The sequence below is a fragment of the Podarcis tiliguerta genome (genome assembly GCF_965153285.1).
Source record: "Podarcis tiliguerta genome assembly, chromosome: 7".
Lineage (NCBI taxonomy): Eukaryota > Metazoa > Chordata > Lepidosauria > Squamata > Lacertidae > Podarcis > Podarcis tiliguerta.
In genome coordinates this window covers 74,992,083-75,012,588 of record NC_139540.1, presented here as the reverse complement: position 1 = coordinate 75,012,588, position 20,506 = coordinate 74,992,083, and the positions used below count along the sequence as shown (strand labels likewise).

The 20,506-nt window shown below is 45.5% G+C and overlaps 1 protein-coding gene across 1 annotated transcript in view; it reads right to left on the bottom strand.

Moving 5' to 3' along the window:
- The window catches only part of DNAH5 (dynein axonemal heavy chain 5), a 159,857-nt gene that overhangs the window by 138,562 nt on the left and 789 nt on the right, over positions 1-20,506 (bottom strand). Inside the window, exons 2-5 of the mRNA XM_083449239.1 lie at positions 4,954-5,088; positions 2,324-2,408; positions 1,118-1,275; positions 671-892 (exon numbers count right to left, since the gene is read on the bottom strand). Coding sequence (XP_083305365.1) covers positions 671-892; positions 1,118-1,275; positions 2,324-2,408; positions 4,954-5,088 — 600 coding nt within the window. The remainder of the gene's footprint in view (positions 1-670; positions 893-1,117; positions 1,276-2,323; positions 2,409-4,953; positions 5,089-20,506) is intronic.

Below are 20,506 nucleotides of genomic sequence, written 5' to 3'. Positions count from 1 at the left end.
TTAAACCTGATCCTGTACTCCACTGGGAGCCAGTGCAGCTGGTATAGCACCGGGTGAATGTGATCTTGCAGTGAGGACCCCATAAGGAGTCTCGCTGCGGCATTCTGCACCCGCTGGACTTTCTGGGTCAGTCTCAAGGGCAGCCCCACTTAGAGCGAGTTACAATAATCCAGTCTGGAGGTGACCGTCGTGTGGCTCACAGTGGCTAGGTCAGGGCAAGAGAGATGAGGAGCCAACTGCTTAGCTTGGCGGAGATGAAAAAATGCCGCCTTTGTTATAGCTGCAATCTGCGCCTCCATGGAAAGGGAGGTATCGAAGATTACACCCAAACTCTTAACGGACAGTGCTGGCATTAATTGCGCCCCCGCAAGAGATGAGAGTTGGCCCCCCAATCCCATATCGTCCCGTCCCAGCCAAAGGACCTCTGTCTTCGAAGGATTTAACTTCAACCGGCTCCCACGTAACCATCCAACCACAGCTTCCAAGCATCTGATCAGTGTGTCTGGGGCCTAGTCAGGATGGCCATCCATCAACAGATAGAGTTGGGTGTCATCAGCATACTGATGGCAACCCAATCCAAAACTCCAGACAAGCTGGGCGAGGGGGCGCATAAACACCTATGCACCTTGCTCAGCTAATATTCTTCTAATACAAAAAGAAGAAAGATTACCTTCTCCATCAGGCTCTGCTGAGCCCCCGAAAGAACACTAACAAATCCCTCTAGAGAAGCAATGAAATCCTGCTTGATGGTAGCCCCTTTCTGTGGTCCACTCGACTCTCCCCAGCCGTAGTTCATTGTCTTCAGAGCTGGGATGAAGATATCAGACAGCAACTGCTGTACACTGTTCAGTAAACCCCCATGAGCTGTATCCATCATGTTGAAAGCTACTTCCTGGCAACAAAACAATACATCACATTGTTAGCTTGGGGCTGATTATACTACTGAAAAGAACACTGAGGACTGGAGCCTTGAATGAGGAGATCAAGCATGCAATCCCAGTCTGTTTTGCTTGATAAATGGCAAAGTGCAAATCAAACTCGAGATGGACACAGGGCAGTTCCCCTACATGCAATCACAAGTGCTCATGAATGCGACTAAAAAGCGGGAGATACTCACGCGATTAATATTTTCCACAGTGATTGGTTTGGATGGGTTAGTTCTGATGAAGAAAACGCATATGCCAGTTAAAGCAACATCCTTGCCTTCCGTCACAAATAATTTAGGCCCTTTGCTCTTAGCTGAGTGAGGGATATTTGCCGTAGAGCCTCCATGTCCTGGAACATTTCAAGGGGGGGGACAGTATCAGTGCAACCAACTGAACACTATGCTCTGGTTATCTCCTGCTTGGACAACTGCAATGCGCTCTATGCGGGGCTACCTTTCAAGGTGACCCAGAAACTACAACTAATCCAGAATGCAGCAGCTAGACTGGTGACTGGGAGTAGCTGCCGAGACCATATAACACCGGTCCTGAAAGACCTACATTGGCTCCCAGTACGTTTCCGAGCCCAATTCAAAGTGTTGGTGCTGACCTTTAAAGCCCTAAATGGCCTTGGCCCAGTATACCTGAAGGAGTGTCTCTACCTCCATCATTCAGGCCGGACACTGAGGTCCAGCTCTGAGGGCCTTCTGGCTGTTCCCTCACTGCGAGAAGTGAAGCTACAGGGAACCAGGCAGAGGGCCTTCTCGGTAGTGGCACCCACCCTGTGGAACGCCCTCCCATCAGATGTCAAGGAAATAAACAACTATCTGACTTTTAGAAGACATCTGAAGGCAGCTCTGTTTAGGGAAGCTTTTAATGTTCGACGTTTTATTGCTTTATTACTACTACTACTACTACTACTATTACTACTACTACTATTATTTGATGTTGAGCTTCAGACCATATTTTGCGCTCTCCTCTTTCACCCTCATTAAAAGGTTCTTTAATTCCGCCTCACTTTCTGCCATCAAGGTTGTGTCATCTGCATATCTGAGGTTATTGATATTTCAACAACCATTAGCAGGGTTTAATTCCCACTTATAATGTAACAAATACTGTGGATAATATGGATGGATACATAATATAGATTATGGAATAATACTGCATTTGTAAATGTTGACAATAGGACCCATGAAGGAGATGGGGGAAAGTCTCGAGATTCAGAGCAATCTCTAGATATGGATATGCATTTGGATTGTTGTAAATTTACATTTGTGAAATCAAATAAAAATGATTTCAAAAAAATAAAATAACCTTTTAAAAAGCACATCCGGTGTGTGTAAAGAGCTGATGGGTTGTATCTTTGACTTCTTTAGAAGTATGGGCAATACTCTCCCTACCTGTTTCCATTGCTTCCATCTCTTGATAGTAGAACATGACGTGACGAAAGCCTCCAGCAATGAAGAATTTATCAATACGCTCTATCTGTTAAAAGTTCATCATTTGTAGTTAACAGTTCAAAGTTAAATGTATATCAGTGCCTTGCTACGAGACATAGCAAGAGCTAAATGTGTCCATGTGCCAGAATCTTTGCATGCACTTGCAGAGAGTATGGAAATCAGGTCTTTCAACAACCTGCACATGCTTTCAACACCTTGGGGGCCTATCTGCTCTTTCCAGGCACGGGTCTGTGCTTAAAAGCTCTGTGCCCAAGCATTTTATTTTATTTTATTTTATTATTTTATTTGCACCGGAGCTTTCTCTGCGAAAACCCACTCTTTAGTGTTCCATCGGAGCAAACATCATGTTTCCCACAAATTGCCGTTTCCTCCGATTGAGCTTTAAAGAGCGGGTTTTCACAGGGAAAGCTACGGGGTGAAAAAGAGCAGAGCAAAGGTTAGTGTGGACACAGCCGTGGAGCAAGCCGATCAGGACCCTGGGGTGGCGCACGTGCCCTGTGCCCAGGGGTGGGGCCAGCCGGGGCAGGACATTCCGCAGGGCCTCCAAGGAGTCTGCCTGGCTCCTCCCACTCAGCCGCCCTACAGCTGAGGGGGAGGTGGCGGGTGGACCGTTTGGGGCAGCGCAGAGCCTGCGGGCTTCCAAGCCACCACATCACTCCCAGGAGAAGAAGAAGAAGAAGAAGAGTTTGGATTTGATATCCCGCTTTATCACTACCCGAAGGAGTCTCAAAGCGGCTAACATTCTCCTTTCCCTTCCTCCCCCACAACAAACACTCTGTGAGGTGAGTGAGACTGAAAGACTTCAAAGAAGTGTGACTGGCCCAAGGTCACCCAGCAGCTGCATGTGGAGGAGCGGAGATGCGAACCCGGTTCCCCAGATTACGAGACTACCGCTCTTAACCACTACACCACACGGGTTCTCAGAGAGACGTGTGACTCGGGTGCGCTGCAAGCCCTGCAGTGACTGCCACCCGGCATTTTGTCACCACCCTCAATGGTGACACCCGGGGCAGACTGCCCCCCCCCGCATCCCCCTTTCTCCACCCCTGTGTGAACAAGCCCTGATAGTGTAGTTGAGTCTGCTGAAGTTTTAAGCTCATTCCAGGCACAACTAACTGCAAACGGGTCAACGTTGCCCGATGGCATGTGACCAGGAAATCATTGGGGAGGTCTGAATTGCACTTCCCTGTGCTCTTGTGTGCTCTCATGGGAAGGGATCGTACCACAGGATCTCACAAGGAGAAGGAGACCTTAAAACAGTGGTTCTCAACCTGTGGGTCCCCAGATGTTGTTGGACTACAACTCCCATCATCGCTGAGCTCTGGCCTTGCTAGCTAGGAGTGATGGGAGTTGTAGTTCAACAACATCTGGGGACCCACAGGTTGAGAAAGGCTGCCTTAAAAAGGTCTTGGCCACAAGGGTTTGGGACTGTTTTGACACCCAGGCTTCCCACTCACCCTTGGGTAAGGCCCTCACTGAGCTACTCAGGTCACTGGTTGATAGGGTGTCAAGGACTGGCTGAATGAGGAAGAGCAGTGGGAGCCACCTGCCCAAGATAGCGACTTGGACCCCAGATCATGGTGGTGGGACTCTGAGGAGCAGTCTGGGATGTGCTAGAAGTGGAGGGTTTGAGCAATCAAGGGGCGTCAGGAGGAGGGCCTTCCAGGACAGGATTAGAAGCTGAAAGTCACAGTGTGAGTGCCGACTCAGACAGAGAGCAGCAGTCAGACGTTGCCCTTGCTACACAACAGCAGTGCAGCCCCAGTCCTGCTGGCTCTCTTGCCAGACAAGCCCACAGGGAGAGCTCACCAAACTCAACGCAGCTTTCGTCTGCTTGGGAGGAATCCAAAATGAGAGGCTAGGGTAGGGGTCAATTTTAGCAAAGTCCCAGTTAAATTAATACAAGCCAGAGGACTCTACTGTGTTATTTTCTGTTAATAAAAAGCTAATAAAAAGCCATTTCATGCCTCCAGTTCCTTCCTGCCCTGTGGATGACCTGGGCTCACTTGACAACCTCAATTGGCACCTTAGAAATTATGGATTTTTGAGACTGGTGCAGAAAACTCCTAATCCAAACTCCCCTTAAATATAACAAAGCCACAGCCCCAAGGAGCCTCAGTTGGCCTGGAGTAGCCAGTGTATCTGGCTGGCTACAGCAAGCCATCCCTCTTGGAAACGGCTCTGTAGCTTTGTGACATCCTCACACTCACAATGTGATTTGTACCGAGGCATAAACTGCCGCCCTGGAATCCTACTAGGATGAAGGGTGATCTATAAATATTTTAAATTATGTTCCTGACTCACTGGGATCATCCATTTCTAGGAAGATGACCCAGAACTGAGCAGGAGGAGAGGAGGAATGCTAAAGCATCAGCAGAGGCAATAAACCGGCGTACAAAACATCTGAAGGGATTTCTCGAAAACCATTTTGCTCCATTTACAGTGAAGCGAGTGCACATTTGGCGCACGCCAACTTGCATGTTCTTAAATGCATCCACAATCAACATGGCATTAAATCCGTTCCGCTCCCAGCAGGTTTCTGCCTTCTGAAGCTACATCCATTAGCCTACCTGATTTCCTTCAAGGATTGCATCTTCCACTTCAGCCTTCTCTAAATCCACACAGGAAGCAACAATCGACAGGATATAATCATGCCTGCCATCCAGGTGAGCACGCTTGGCCTCTTTTTCCTCCTTCAGCTTTTGCTGGAAGGACAAAATTCCCATTAGTACCTTAGAGGCAACTTAGTGTTTCTTTCCAGGCCCTGCATTAGAAGCTCAAAAATTCCCAATGCTTGAATCCATCAGTGAAAAAGCAAAAACTTCATGTGATATTCTTGGGGGAGGGGGAAATCTCATTTTTTTTTTTTGTTTTTTTTTTGTTTGTTTAAATAATATTTATTCGAATTTCCACAAATACAAAGATAAAATTTAAAAAGACCAAATACAATAGAGGAAAAAGAGGAAAAAGGAGAAAAAGTAAAAATTTAAAAATACATAAAAACACCCCCCCTCCACCCCACCAACAAAAAAGAAAGAAAAGAAAAGAAAAAAACAAAAACATTTAAAAAGAAAACACTTCCATTTTTCAAATTCCATCTTTCAATAACTTATTTCCTCGGCTTCCTCCCGCCTCCCTTTTTGTATTCCAGTTGTTAATTAGATCAGCAAATTCTTTCCATCTTTCACTGCTTACTCGCTTATTTGCCTTAATCCATTTAAACCTTATTCTCCCATCAGCATCTAAAAAGTTGTCCAAACTCCAATCTACTAAACAAAGAAAAAAAGAGAAGAAAAAAACCTTAAACCTTATAGCCTTAAATCCTAATATCGTATACCCTTAAATCCTAATATCTCAAATCTTTATCTTATTTCCACTAAAGCCAAATAGATTCATTCCACCATCTCCCAAAAGCCCTTAATCATACAATGTTATGCTAAATGCTATTTTTAAAAGTTCCCAATTTTTCCCCACCATCTCTTCCCCCTGGTTTCAGATTCTGCCAGTCTTTTCTACAAATTTTATCAGTCTTTCCTGTCAGCCATTAAGGGGGGAAATCTCATTGTTGACTGGGTAGGGCTGCAGTCATATGTAAGTTCCTTCGGATTCGTTCAACGGGAACTTTCCCCCAAGTATAAATGCATCATATGTAAGGCTGCTTCTGAAGACAGTTCGGAAACTTCAGCTAGTGCAGAATTCAGCACCCTAGTTGCTCACCGGAACAAGACAGTTTGAGCATTTTACAACGATCCTGGTCCGACTGCACTGGCTACCAATTAGTTTCTGAGCCCAATTCAAAGTGCTGGCTTTGACCTATAAAGCCTTAAATAGCTTAGAACTGCATATGAACCTACCCAGACCCTGAGATCATCTTCTGATGCCCTTCTTCATGTGCCTCCTCCTTGAGAGGTCCGGAGGGTGGCAACACGAGAACGGGCCTTTTCTGCAGTGGCCCCCATCTGTGAAATGCTCTCTCCAGGGACGTTCGCCTGGCGCCTTCATTCTATACCTTTAGGTGCCAGGCAAAAACGTTCCTTTTTAACCAGGACTTTGGTTGATCTATACCCTTTTAAAATGTGGCTTTTTTCGGGGTTGGATATAATTGGGTTGTTGTTTTTTATTCTGATTATATATGTTGTGATCTTTTCTGTGAACCGCCCTGAGACCTCCTAGTATAGGGCGGTATATAAACTCAATTAATCATCATCATCACATCATGTATAGAATTGGGCTCTGAAGCTGTCAAGGGAGATAGGAATGCAGATGGACTCCAGATCCCCAGTGGTGGAGGGGGGTGGTCCGCCCCAGGTTTCATCCCTGAGGGGGGGTGACATCGCCGCCCGGTCCCCCTGGGACACTCACTACAGGCAAACCCCCCCCCCCCCGGATGCTTGATGCTCACCGTGGGCGGCAGCCCCCTGGGACACTCAATGTGGGCGGCACCCCCTACGGCAGCTAGCCCCGCCCCCATGGTGGCTAGCCCCACCCCTGCAGGAGGCTAGCCCCGCCCCCAGGTGCATAGCATGTGGGCCGCACCAGGTGCTTGAGCAGCTAGCTCCGCCTCTGCAAATTCCATCAGCCCCAGCCAGTATGACCAATGGTCAGAGGTGATGTGAATTGCAGTCCAACTACCTCATGGTGCAATGAATCAGTGTGTCCGGCTGTTAACCAGAAGGTTAGTGGTTCGAGCCCACCCAGGGACAGCTGTGGGCAGGATTCCTGCATTGTATTCCTGCAACCCTACAATTCTATACATCTGGAGGGGCACATAGGCTTTGCCACGTACCCACAGGAAGGGATTGGTTATGCACTGTTTTCCTGACAGCTGAGCGGACAGAATGATTTCTTCGTTTATTTCCAATGGATTCCAAAACGCCTGCTTCTCAAAATGAGATCTAAGCGGGCTTTCGATTGTCGCCCAAATGAACCATGCTTCATTTGACTTCCTGAAAACGTCCTCGCCATGGGGTTGGAAAACAAAAGCCAATCATTTGATAAAAGCAACCTGAAAGATGGAGAGATCTCATTTCACCCGGGCAGCAAATTGCCTTCGACCGTTTGACAATAGCAGAAGCAGCTGCCAGAGCTGCTAAGCAACAGGTTACCCAAGCTGCCACAAACAAAACATTACAGAGGGGGTGTGCCAGTCTCTAGTCTCAGGCTATCATTTTCAGTCGTGGTCCAAGCTTCAGAAAGCCAATAGGGGTGACGCAGGGGGGTGTCTTTGTATTCAAAAAAACATGAGAAAGGATATCGCATTTAAGAACTAACATACAGTTCCCCTCAGTGGCTGGCAGGAATCCTGACAAAGCCCACAATCAGCAACATGAAAACAACAAAATTATCTGTAGTTTTTGGGTTTACATTTAGTTACCATGACTAAAAGACCTATTTCGCTTATAACAAAAGGAGGGGGGGCTGCAACTCGCCAATGAAGGTACTGAGACAAAAAGCAATCCATCATGAAATAAATAATACTGCAATATCAGCTCATGAATCACAAGATACGGTATTATAAGGATTCCAATATACACAGCTCAATCCATCATCTACGTTAAGTATCTGAAAACAAGCCGTCATTCCATATCTAAAGACCTTCTAGAAGACGCAGCGGTCTTTACGGCGGGAATTTTTCCTATTCAAAATACATAAATCATCAGAGCCCATAATGGGCGGAAGTTTAATTCATGAGGTAATAATAAAAAATTATGCACTAATAATGAACTGTCACTCTTCTCCAAATGGAAAAGTGAAAAGGATTTTAAAAAATAAATAAGAGAAAGAGAAGAAGCTTCACGCAAGAAAACCACCAGTGTCTATCTGTTCTCCAGGAACTCTTTACCTCATGTTAAAACAAGAAAGTTCTAAGCAATCCTGTGCTTTCTCTCTGTGTGCAATCGTTTATCATCTTTATTGTTTTGAACCAATAAAATGGTTATTGTGGGGTGTGGAAGGGTATCCTTTTGGATTCTGGATGTAGAAGGGGAGATTTAGTACTAAGAGGCCCAAAAGAGCATCCCTACATTTTGTGATGCCCATCTCTCACCCCAGCTACTAGTTTTTGAAGAATACGGGAGAAAATCACATGCCCATACTTCCACTTGCAGCTCATCCAGACCTGTGCTTTCCCCCAGGAAAACCCAATCTTTACTGCTGAATTGGAGCAAACACCAACTGGGTTTTCTGCATATTGACATTTGCTCTGATTTAGTGCATAGTTTTCTTCAATTATTATTTTTATTTGGACCATTTATATACCGCTCGTAGTTAAACAAAACTCTTAAGCGGTTTACAGCATAGGTCTTAAATATCTTAAATAAACAGCAAATACCAAAACAAAAAAGAGAGAATTTCTACGTTCTATAAAACTTAACTAAATAGAGCATCAAAATAAACATGGCCACATAAAAATCATCTGCAAAAAAAAATGCAAGGAAAATCCATAGTAAAGGACTAAATCCAAGCATCCTCTAAAGATCAGGAAGCAAAATAATTAAAAATGAAAATGAGCTTAAAAGTATAAATTTCACCTTTTTTAAAAAAAAACTGATTCGCAATGAAGCAAAAGAAAATCATCTCATTCTTCCCCACCACCATATGTCAATCAATCATCCCATTAAATGCTGATTATTGAGCATTCATTCCCATTTACTCTCCTGTACTTTTCAGCACATTTCCCCCTCACTTTCCTTACTGCAAAGGATTCAGGGAGGGAAGTAGGTTTGTTGCTCAAGAGCACCGAATCCACTTGTATTGCACAACCAGAATTGGCTGGTATGCAATTCCCAGCGAGGGTCTCTGGCGCTTACCTTCAAAACTCTGCTGATGCTTTGTTTCCAAAGTTGTCTCTTCCCACTTCTGAACATTTTGCTAGCTAAAGTTCACTAACAGTTAATCGGAAGCCAACATTTGCTCAGTTGCTCCAAGTCCCTTAGTCGAAGCTTTTGGGGCACGAGGATCTCTGGTAAAGATTAGGTGCCTTGAAAATTGGTTTAGATTCCCGAATGTGGCCAACGTTCACAGCTAAAACAGATTGTGAACAGAACCTGGCCCACCCAGAGAAGCCACCAGGAGTTCTAGAACTCAGGTGTTTGAGCTGCTGAGACAAGCCCAACATAGGTGTGGTGTTGTTATGGTAGTGTTGACTTCTGAAACTACACCAGCAAATTTGCATAGCAATCTTAGCTGTCCCTGTTCCAGTGCTCTCTCCTTTTTCACCACACTTCATCTTTGGTCTTGTTTGCTCTACGGGTCTTGGGCAAACACTTTCCCCTTCCTTTCTTTCTTGTGCTCTGTGAGGCAAGACAGGTGAATGGCTGTCAAAAGATGTCAAACCTTACACTGGCTTTAATTAATACAGCCACAAACAGAAGCCCAGTCTCTGACGCAGAGCTCCATGAGCGTTACTATGATCTCTCGCCATCTTGATCTGCACTGCCCTGAAATCTAATATGGTGAAATGTGGTGGATAGTTGTTTTTAATCAATGAATAAAGGTAAAGGTAAAGGGACCTCTGGCCATTAGGTCCAGTCGTGGCCGACTCTGGGGTTGCGGCGCTCATCTCGCTTTATTGGCCGAGGGAGCCAGCATACAACTCCCTGGTCATGTGGTCAGCATGACTAAGCCGCTTCTGCCGAACCAGAGCAGCGCACAAAAATGCCATTTACCTTCCCTCCGGAGTGGTACCTATTTATCTACTTGCACTTTGAAGTGCTTTCGAACTGCTAGGTTGGCAGGAGCAGGGACAAAGCAACGGGAGCTCACCCCGTCATGGGGATTTGAACTGCCGACCTTCTGATCGTCAAGTCCTAGGCTCTGTGGTTTAACCCAAAGCGCCACCTGCATCCCTTCCTAATCAATGAATACTTCAGTCTTTTTTCCTTTTTCTTTTTTAGGAGCTTTGCTCAGTCATAGAGCCTCTGCTTTGCCTAAAGTAAGTCCCTTGTTCAATACATGGAATCTCTAGGGAGGGCTATCTCCACTTCGAGCCCAATTCAAAGTGTTGGTGCTGACCTTTAAAGCCCTAAACGGCCTCGGTCCAGTATACCTGAAGGAGCATCTCCACCCCCATCATTCTGCCCAGACACAGAGGTCCAGTGCTGAGGGCCTTCTGGTGGTTCCCTCACTGCGAGAAGCCAAGTTACAGAGAACCAGGCAGAGGGCCTTCTCGGTAGTGGCACCCGCCATGTGGAACGTCCTCCCACCAGATGTCAAAGAGAACAACAACTACCAGACTTTTAGAAGACATCTGAAAGCAGCCCTGTTTAGGGAAGCTTTTAATGTTTAATAGATTATTGTATTTTAATATTCTGTTGAAAGCCGCCCAGAGTGGCTGGGGAAACCCAGCCAGATGGGTAGGGTATAAATAAATCGTTGTTGTTGTTGTTGTTGTTGTTATTCCTTTTCTCAAAATGGTTTCTTCCCTCAGATTCTCGTTTCTCAGTCTGTTGCTTATCCCGCATCATCTCATCTCTGGCCAGATGCCTCCCTGACCCTTTAGTTAGTTAGTTAGTTAGTTAGTCAGTCAGTTAGTTAATTTGTATCTCAGGGTGGTTCACAGCATAAAAATACAAAGTGCAAATGCGAATATCCCCACGTCCTGGGACTTCAGCCTGCCTCACAAAGCTATTCCCATTCCTAGTGACTGTGTGAAGTTTAAATACCAGCCAAACTGACAACTCTCTATCCTCACGGGAGATGGACATGAAACATTGACAGGTTTGTTCCCTGAGCTGTTGAAATGTTCATCAATGTTATGTGCCATCACGCCAGCTTAACTGATCGGTGTCAGAGAAGCGAATGGCCTTGATGCATTTTGGGGGGACGAATTCTACATTTCCCATGTTCAGAGACTAGTTTTGCAAACATAGAAAAGAGAGAGCCAATAGACCTTAAGTTTGGATATAAAATTAAATTGGTTCATGCTGTGCAGTGCTGTGATAATATTGTGCCAGGACGAACAGCTCATTGCAGCTAAAACCAGCTTTCGCTTTAAAACACACAGCCAGCAGGATGCCACCTACAAGGCTATGAGAAGGCACTTGAAAAGGGGTGAGATTCTCTTGCCCTGCAAAATGCAGAAAAGCAATACTGTGGTGCCCCCCAGTGGCAAATACTGTAAAATAAGCTACATTGAGCTCCCTTACGTAAACTACAGTATAAAGAAACAACTCACACGCAGTTTAAGAAAATGATTCAATATTCCTTTGTGACATGGAGATTACAGCTTAAGCTTTCCATGAAAGTCAGCAAGACTGTGCCAACACAAGAAAAAATCCTTGTGCCCAGATATGTGGTGAAACATTCAGAATTTTTGCGCCTGGGCATATAGAATAGGTAACTTGAAGTAGCAGGCTGGGTGTAAACAACATCGTGCCATGGTGGTCCTGATCTTTCTCTAGGGGCAAGATGCATCTCCCAATTTATGCCCAATTTAGAATCTCTCCCTCATTATAATTGGAAGAGCATATGGATTCTTCTTCTTTAAGACTGGAAATCAAGTCACACTCTCTGGCTGATTAATTGATCTAGATATCTAGATTCATCCCTTCATCAAAGGTCCGTATAGTAAAAGCTATGGTTTTCCCAGTAGTGATGTATGGAAGTGAGAGCTGGACCATAAAGAAGGCTGATCGCCAAAGAATTGATGCTTTTGAATTATGGTGCTGGAGGAGACTCTTGAGAGTCCCATGGACTGCAAGAAGAACAAACCTATCCATTCTGAAGGAAATCAGCCCTGAATGCTCACTGGAAGGACAGATCCTGAAGCTGAGGCTCCAATACTTTGTCCATCTCATGAGAAGAGAAGACTCCCTGGAAAAGACCCTGATTTTGGGAAAGATGGAGGGCACAAGGAGAAGGGGACGACAGAGGACGAGATGGCTGGATAGTGTTCTTGAAGCTACCAGCATGAGTTTGACCAAACTGCGGGAGGCAGTGGAAGACAGGAGTGCCTGGCGTGCTCTGGTCCATGGGGTCACAAAGAGTCGGACACGACTAAACGACTGAACAACAACAACATCTAGATTCATCACACTCTTGTCTCAAGGAGCTCAGATCTATCTCCCACCCCTCACCCTCACATTCCAGGATAAAATAATAAAGCAGGATAGCTTCTGTAAATTCGGAACTGTCCCTGGAAAATAGGGACACTTGAGGGGTCTGGAAGGCCCACCTAAAAGAAAACAGGGAGACAAATGTGCCTTCCTCCAACTCTATGAATCTATGGTTGGCAGATCCACATCAATGGCGCCATTACTGAAAAGGCCCTGTCTCTCGTTCCTGCCGATCTGATTTTGCCTGCTGGTGGCTTGCAAGCAAGCCCTCTGCAGCAGATCATAAGCCCCAGGCAGGTTCAGATGGAGGCAAGCGGCACTTCAGACATGCTCCTTGCAAACTATCTGGGGCTTTAAAAGGCCAACATTGGCCTTTTAAATTGAGCTCACAAGCAGTCAGGCAACCAGTGCAACTGATACAGAATGACTGTATCATTAATTATTTCATATGTTCCAAGGTTCAGCCATGGGACTGAATATCAGTTTCTGGGCTGAGCCCAGGCACAGATTCATCGCTGTTTCATCTGTGGTTTGTACCGGAGCTGATCTGAGTTCTTCTGGAAATTAAAAGCTCACATATCTTTAAAAGAAGAAGTGCAGTTTCAAGGAGGGAAAAAATGAAACCACAAGAGCGACAGTATCTGCAACAGGTCCTCCCCATTCCACTCCTACTTATACCAGTGACCTTATATTTCATAGAATTGTAGAGGTGGAAGGTACCCTGTAGATCATCTAGTCCAACCCCCCCCCCCCCCAGTGCAGGAATCTGCAGCTGTCCCGTACGGGGATTGAACCTGCAACCTTGGAGTTATCAGCACCACGCTCTAACAAACTGAGCTATCCAGCCTTCCACTATTTAACAGATGTTTCTCCACTGGCACTTGGAAATAATGTGGAATAGGTCAAACACAGGATAGACTTTTACAGGCTGGAAGCTAGCACATCGAAACGGGATCACAGTTAACTGGGGAAACAGGGGGTACTTCAGAGCTCAATTGACCTCAGTGACATGAAAGTGAATGCCAGTAACAGATAATAATGCATGCATCCTGGTTTAAAGGTAAAGGGACCCCTGACCATTAGGTCCAGTCGTGACCGACTCTGGGGTTGCTGCGCTCATCTCGCTTTATTGGCCGAGGGAGCCGGCGTACAGCTTCCGGGTCATGTGGCCAGCATGACTAAGCTGCTTCTGGCGAACCAGAGCAGCACACGGAAACGCCGTTTACCTTCCTGCCAGAGCGGTACCTATTTATCTACTTGCACTTTGACGTGTTTTCAAACTGCTAGGTTGGCAGGAGCAGGGACTGAGCAATGGGAGCTCACCCTGTCGTGGGGATTCGAACCACTGACCTTCTGATCGGCAAGTCCTAGGCCCTGTGGTTTAACCCACAGCGCCACCCGCGTCCCTTGCACCCTGGTTTACAGTAGTGCAAAATGCAGGTTGCCACCGGCAGACCTGATAATGAAATTGATTTGCACTCTGCTTTCTGTTCTTATGAGCAATTGACTGACATTAGCTAACAAGGGTGGCTTTTAATTAGAGGCTGTCGACAACTAGAGTTTCATGGCCACATTGCCAGATGCAACTCTAAATTTAAGAGGGCAGGTGGTCTTGTATGAAGAAGCGCTCAACAAACTGGGGAGGGGGAGAGTTGGATTTCTTGGGAGACTATTTCTTGGCTCACTCATTAAGTACAATAGAACTTGCTCAGGGAAGAAAGAAAATTCATTCTGGGGTCCGTATGTACCCCGAAAAGTCCGTATCTAGAGGTGCCACTTCTGCACACACACACGGTGCGATAGAGCGCTTCTGCGCACGCGTGCGCAGTGAAACCCGGAAGTACACACTTCCGGGTTTGCCGCGTTTGCAACCCGAAAGTTTCGTTACCCAAAGGTAACATAACCTGAGGATCCACTGTAACTTAATGCATTGCAAGGCAGTTCAGTGGCCTGACTGGCACCTTTTTTTGTCCTTCAGATCTCTCCTCAAAACCCATTTTCCTTAAAGTGTTTGTTTTTAACTCCTTAGACCCAGTTCAGGTACCTTTTGACCACCATGGAATCACTCCCCTGTGAGAGACCCCTGGGCATCTTTTGCAACTCAGACAAGATAATGCAGTGCTTTGAACCAACGTCTTCCCCATGGTGAGTGTGTTGTAATATACAGGTACTGAATCACACTTGCGTGCACGAAAGGGTTAATGAGCCCTGAGCTGAAATTACTAGAGTGGGTGCGGCTTAGCAGGCTCTCAGCAGCCTCTGCTCCCCAGCCCTTCTCAGTCTCTTTCTCTGTGTGTTTCCTGGAACAAGCAAAGGAGCCATGCAGCCATGGCTCCCTGTAAGTGAAATAAATCTCTACAAAATGAGATTTCATAGCCTGCACCTTTGCTAACCTAAAGATTGCACGATCCTTTTTGTAAGGAAATCAAGCACTTCTTTTTTAAGTCATTTGGAACCTTTCTTCTACTTTGTTTTACTGCCAAAGGATGGAGATTGTTTGATAAAAACTTCTGGAAGCCCTGAGTAAAAAAAAAAAGATAAGAAAAGCCTCACTTATTTAAAAAGCAAAGCATCTGTGATTTATTCTAGCCTAATTATTTCATGGCGAACTTTTGTTCAAAGGTGGATGATGGCAGATGCAAATCTAACCAAGTTTTAATGTGCTTACTGCAATTACCCTTGTGCTTAAGTCTGCTATGAGAGCAGTAGAGATCTCTCTTCCAAGCCTCTCTCTCCAGCAGAGTGGACATGTGGCTCCTGTGACTTACATTATAGCAGCAACTCAAAAAAGGTTTGCCAAAGCGTCATGTTTTGTTTCAGTGACCAAGGACAGGAAACCTTCAGCTAGAATAATTAGCAAATTGCTGACCCACTCTGAGCCCTTAGAAGGTGAAAAGTTCATAACCAATCTCACCTAATGGCAATCATGATCCCATAGTCATTTGCATGGGAGCCAAGAAAACACCTCAGTGAGGTCTTGGTTCTCATTCCGAACTATAGCAAGGACTAAATATATGTTGAACTACAATTCCCATCAGCCCCTGCAAGCATGGCCAATGGCCAAAGATGATGGGAGCTGTAGTTTGGCAACATCCTCTTCTCACAGTAGCCAACTAGATGCCAACACTTCAGAATCCCAAGTCAAGTGGCACCCCCATCATCTTCAAACCAGCATAAGTGCAATTTTACTCTCCTCCTTTTGGAATTATAGGACTTTGTGTCTTGGAAATCTACTCAATATTGTTCCAGAGTAGATTCCAATATATAATAAACATGGTTCCCAAAAAAATAGACCAGAGGCAATTAATATTTCATCCAGCAGCGCTTTACTGCTACTGAAGGCAAATGAGCATAATGGTCACAAATCCAATACATTCAGGATTGGCACTGTCCATAAGAAATCCAGTTGCAGCAGACTTAAACTTACAGTAACTTACAATAAGTCTAAACCTTAACACTATAGCATACTATGTATAGAATGCCACACTAGAAGGAAAAGAGTTAGAAAGAGAAAGCTCCTTCTGGCCCTACTTTTATAATCAGCATGACCTTGACAGAAAGAGATAAGAGAACTAGTTTAAACCAGCTGTACTCAGCTTCTCTGAAGGAATAACCCAAACATCATCAAGTTTCTTTCACACAGAGAAGCTTCCAGAAGCTTCCAGAACCCTCTTGAATTAATTAGAATAGGAAAGATCTCTACACACCAGAACAATACTTTCTATACTAAGAAATGAAAACTGACACTTTGACCCCAGAAACCACAAAAAGCCACCTCACTTTTAGCCTGTATTGTCGATGCAATGCATGACCACCGCAGCATAGACACCTGCTTTTGAGTCACCAGTTTTTTCTGGTTTTGCTATCTGTACTGTCCATCCTATGCTCAAGTTTGAGGATCAAATCTTAGGGTGGAGCAGCCCCTTATCCTTGGAGTATTTGACCAACAAAAACCCATATTAATTCCTTACAGCTCAGACAGGGCTTCCTTAACACATTTCCACACTCAACATTTGCACACTTAAGTTTAAATTCCTCCCTCCCCTCAATTGCCCTGTTGTTTCATCTGCGTCGTATTGCAATTGTAGCACTGAGGCCTGTGACAGAAGAGGTAGCAACAGGTGTAAGGAAACATCAATGTTGCTGGAAATAAACAAAAATGGGAAAACCCCTAATGAGGGAAGCAGCCCCCCAAAAAAACAACAACAGAGAGAACTGTATGTGCTCAATGCCCATAGAGTACTGATGAGGTGGACGGAGAAAATCAGATGGGGAAGTGGTACAAAATTGCATGAGGGGACATTGCTAGTTGATAGTGCAGTCCTATACATGGCCACTGCTCCCATCACCTCCTGGCAAATGGAAGGGGAAGAAATGGAGGCAGTGAGAGATTTTACTTTCTTGGGCTGCATGATCACTGCAGATGGTGACAGCAGCCACGAAATTAAAAGACGCCTGCTTCTTGGGAGAAAAGCAATGACAAACCTGGACAGCATCTTAAAAAGCAGAGACATCACCTTGCCAACAAAGGTCCATACAGTAGAAGCTATGGTTTTCCCAGTAGTGATGTATGGAAGTGAGAACTGGACCATAAAGAAGGCTGATCGCCGAAGAATTGATGCTTTTGAATTATGGTGCTGGAGGAGACTCTTGAGAGTCCCATGGACTGCAAGAAGAACAAATCTATCCATTCTGAAGGTAATCAGCCCTGAGTGCTCCCTGGAAGGACAGATTATGACGCTGATGCTCCAATACTTTGGCCACCTCATGGGAAGAGAAGACTCCCTGGAAAAGACCTTGATGTTGGGAAAGATGGAGGGCACAAGGAGAAGGGGACGACAGAGGACAAGATGGTTGGATAGTGTTCTCAAAGCTACCAGCATGAGTTTGACCAAACTGCGGGAGGCTGTGGAAGACAGGAGTGCCTGGCGTGCTCTGGTCCATGGGGTCACGAAGAGTTGGACACGACTAAACAACAACAACAAATACATGTCTCCTCTGAGGTAAGCCCTATTGATTGTAATGGGACATTCTCCCAGGTATGTGCAGCCTAGAACGCTAAACAGAAGCACTCAAACATTTTGTTGCATATGCCACGTGAGTGGGTGTAAAACACATTTGGCCAGAATGCTCCTTCACATTACAGGTGGCTGAATCTTTGCATAAACAGTGCAAGAGAGGCCCGAGGCTCAAAGATCATTTTGCTTTGTCAACTATTAACCAGATTTGTTAACCTGCCAGCCCTTCCTCCAGGGAACTCGGCAATAATTTTCTCTGATAGCTTGGGCTAACGCAGGGGTCAGCAACCTTTTTCAGCCGTGGGCCTGTCCACCGTCCCTCAGACCATGTGGTGGGCCGGACTATATTTTTTTATATTTTTTTTGGGGGGGGGGAGGAATGAACGAATTCCTATGCCCCACAAATAACCCAGAGATGCGTTTTCAATAAAAGCACACATTCTATTCATGTAAAAACACCAGGCAGGCTCCACAAATAACTCAGAGATGCATTTTAAATAAAAGGACACATTCTACTCATGTAAAAGCACACTTATTCCCGGACCATCCGCGGATCAGATTGAGAAGGCGATTGGGCCACATCCAGCCCACGGGCCTTAGGTTGCCTACCCCTGGGCTAACAGATATGAGCTGGCTTTGCACCCAGAGAGTTTCATTGCCAAGAATCCAACACTCCAGCCACCACACAATAGCAGCATTCCCTTTTCACACTTCTAGCACATAAGCATGTGAAAGAGAGAGAGAGAGGGAGGGAGGGAGGGAGGGAGGGAGGGAGGGAGGAGGGGAGGGACAGAGAGACAGAGAGCATGCCACAGTTTACCATCTGCATGCCCAGATTTTCTAACATTAGAAGCATCCCAGAAACTCTGGATTCAGCATCTAACTATTATGTCTGTTTGATCCCTTTTAACCGGAGCAGTCCACATCCAAATTATATTGTCCTTACAATAGCTGGGTCAGGGCCAAAGGAAGCGGGCTCTTAAATGAGCAAGAAGCTGTTCTCGAAAGTAAATAATGTGTACACATATTCAGAGGTATTTGGCAATATATAGCAGTCCCCTTGGCAGAAAAGGGTTGCTAGTCAGAAAATTGGCAAAGGAGATTGGAAACCACCAGCTCAGTCCCAATATCCAGAATGATGTACTAAAGATAGCTGGAGAACAGCCTTTACCAAAGGTGTCATGGAGTTTGAAGACACTCGAACTCAGAACGCAAGGGAGAAACGAGGAAGGCACGCTTGGCAAATCCACACTGTGATCAAGTCCCTCCCGGGAACCAATGTCCCCACTGTGGAAGGATGTGTTGATCCAGAATTGGCCTCCACAGTCACTTACGGACTCATTGTTAAAACCGTGTTTATGGAAGACAATCTTACTCGGCTATGAGTGATAGCCAAAGAAGAAGAAGAAGACTAGGGATAGAACACAAGCTCAACTATAGACATCTGGGGTTTTTTTTAAAAAAAATTGGTGGTTCTTCTGCTTTTAAGTAACCACAGACAACCTCTGTCAAATGGATTTGTGAGAGGGGGCTTTCAAATCCCAAAGTATTATTTGCAAGCAAGTTTAAGCGATAGTGTCTCTCATTTTAAAAACCAAGCACTGTTTAAAAATTAGAGCCAGTAGAGTGGTCAGGTTATTGGAACAGGGTTGGAGAGTGCCAGATTCAAACCCTAATCAGTCACAGAATCAGAGAATTGTAGAGTTGGAAGGGAACTCTGAGGATCATCTAGTCCAATGCAGGAATATGCAGCTGTCCATGCGGAAATTGAACCTGCAACCTTGGCATTATCAGCTCCATGCTCTGACTAGCTGAGCTATCCAATTGGCAAAGAAGAGATCCTTTAAGGCTTGAAACCCACAAGGCAAACACCACAGAACAATTGCCTTACCACTGAGAGTTCCTTCAGATGACCAACTTACTGAGCATTAATCCTGATTTGTTTGCACCAAGCTTATGCAGTGGTTAGACTACATCTGGTCTTCACTGAGCATTCATTTTGTTTGTGGGGTAATCATATAACAATGTGCATTCATCCTGCTTAAATTGCAGGGTGTTTACACATCCTTCCACAAATAATTTGTTCATTCTACACTTTTCAGTACATTTCCCCGTTACTTTCCTAACTGCAAAAAGTCCATGTTGTGTGTGTGGTTCTGGTTTTAACTTGCACTAGGGCAACAAAGCACTTTATTCCATAACTGTTAGCTGCACAAATCTAAACTTCTGGCACGGGCTTCAGTCCTTTCCACAAAATACTTGGCAGTCTTGAGGCAATCTGGGGCCCTTGATCTAGTCACTCACTCATTCTCAGCTTGACCTAACTCAAAGGATTATTGTGATGCTTAAAAATAAAAATAAGAAGTGGGGTGGAGGGAGAGAGTCAGGGCCGCTGTCTTGAGCTAACAGGGTTTCCCAAACTTGGGTCTCCTGCTCCTTTTTGGGACTATAACTCTCATAATCCCTAGCTAGCATGACCAGGGGTCAGGGGCGATGTCCAAAAACAGCTGGAGACATAAGTTTGGGAAACCCTAAACTAGAAACCAGGACGTGGGTGGCGCTGCGGGTTAAACCACTGAGCCTTGGGCTTTCCGATCAGGTCAGTGGTTCGAATCCCCACGACGGGGTGGGCTCCCGTTGCTCGGTCCCTGCTCCTGCCAACCTAGCAGTTCAAAAGCACACCAGTGCAAGTAGATAAATAGGTACCACTCCAGCGGGAAGGTAAACGGCATTTCCATGCGCTGCTCTGGTTTGCCAAAGGTGGCTTAGTCATGCTGGCCACATGACCCGGAAGCCGTACGCCGGCTCCCTCAGCCAATAAAGCGAGATGAGTGCCGCAACCCCAGAGTCAGCCACGACTGGACCTAATGGTCAGGGCTCCCTTTACCTTTAACCAGAAGAAAGGTTAGATACAGAAATGAATACACTAAACTCTAAACTCCCCAAAGTTCCTACAAGCAGTTGGGAAAGATATGGCACACAGCAGAGGTAAGCACCCTCAGGGAAATAGAGTGATCAAATTTCAAGGTGCTCTTGCGCTCAAAACAGGT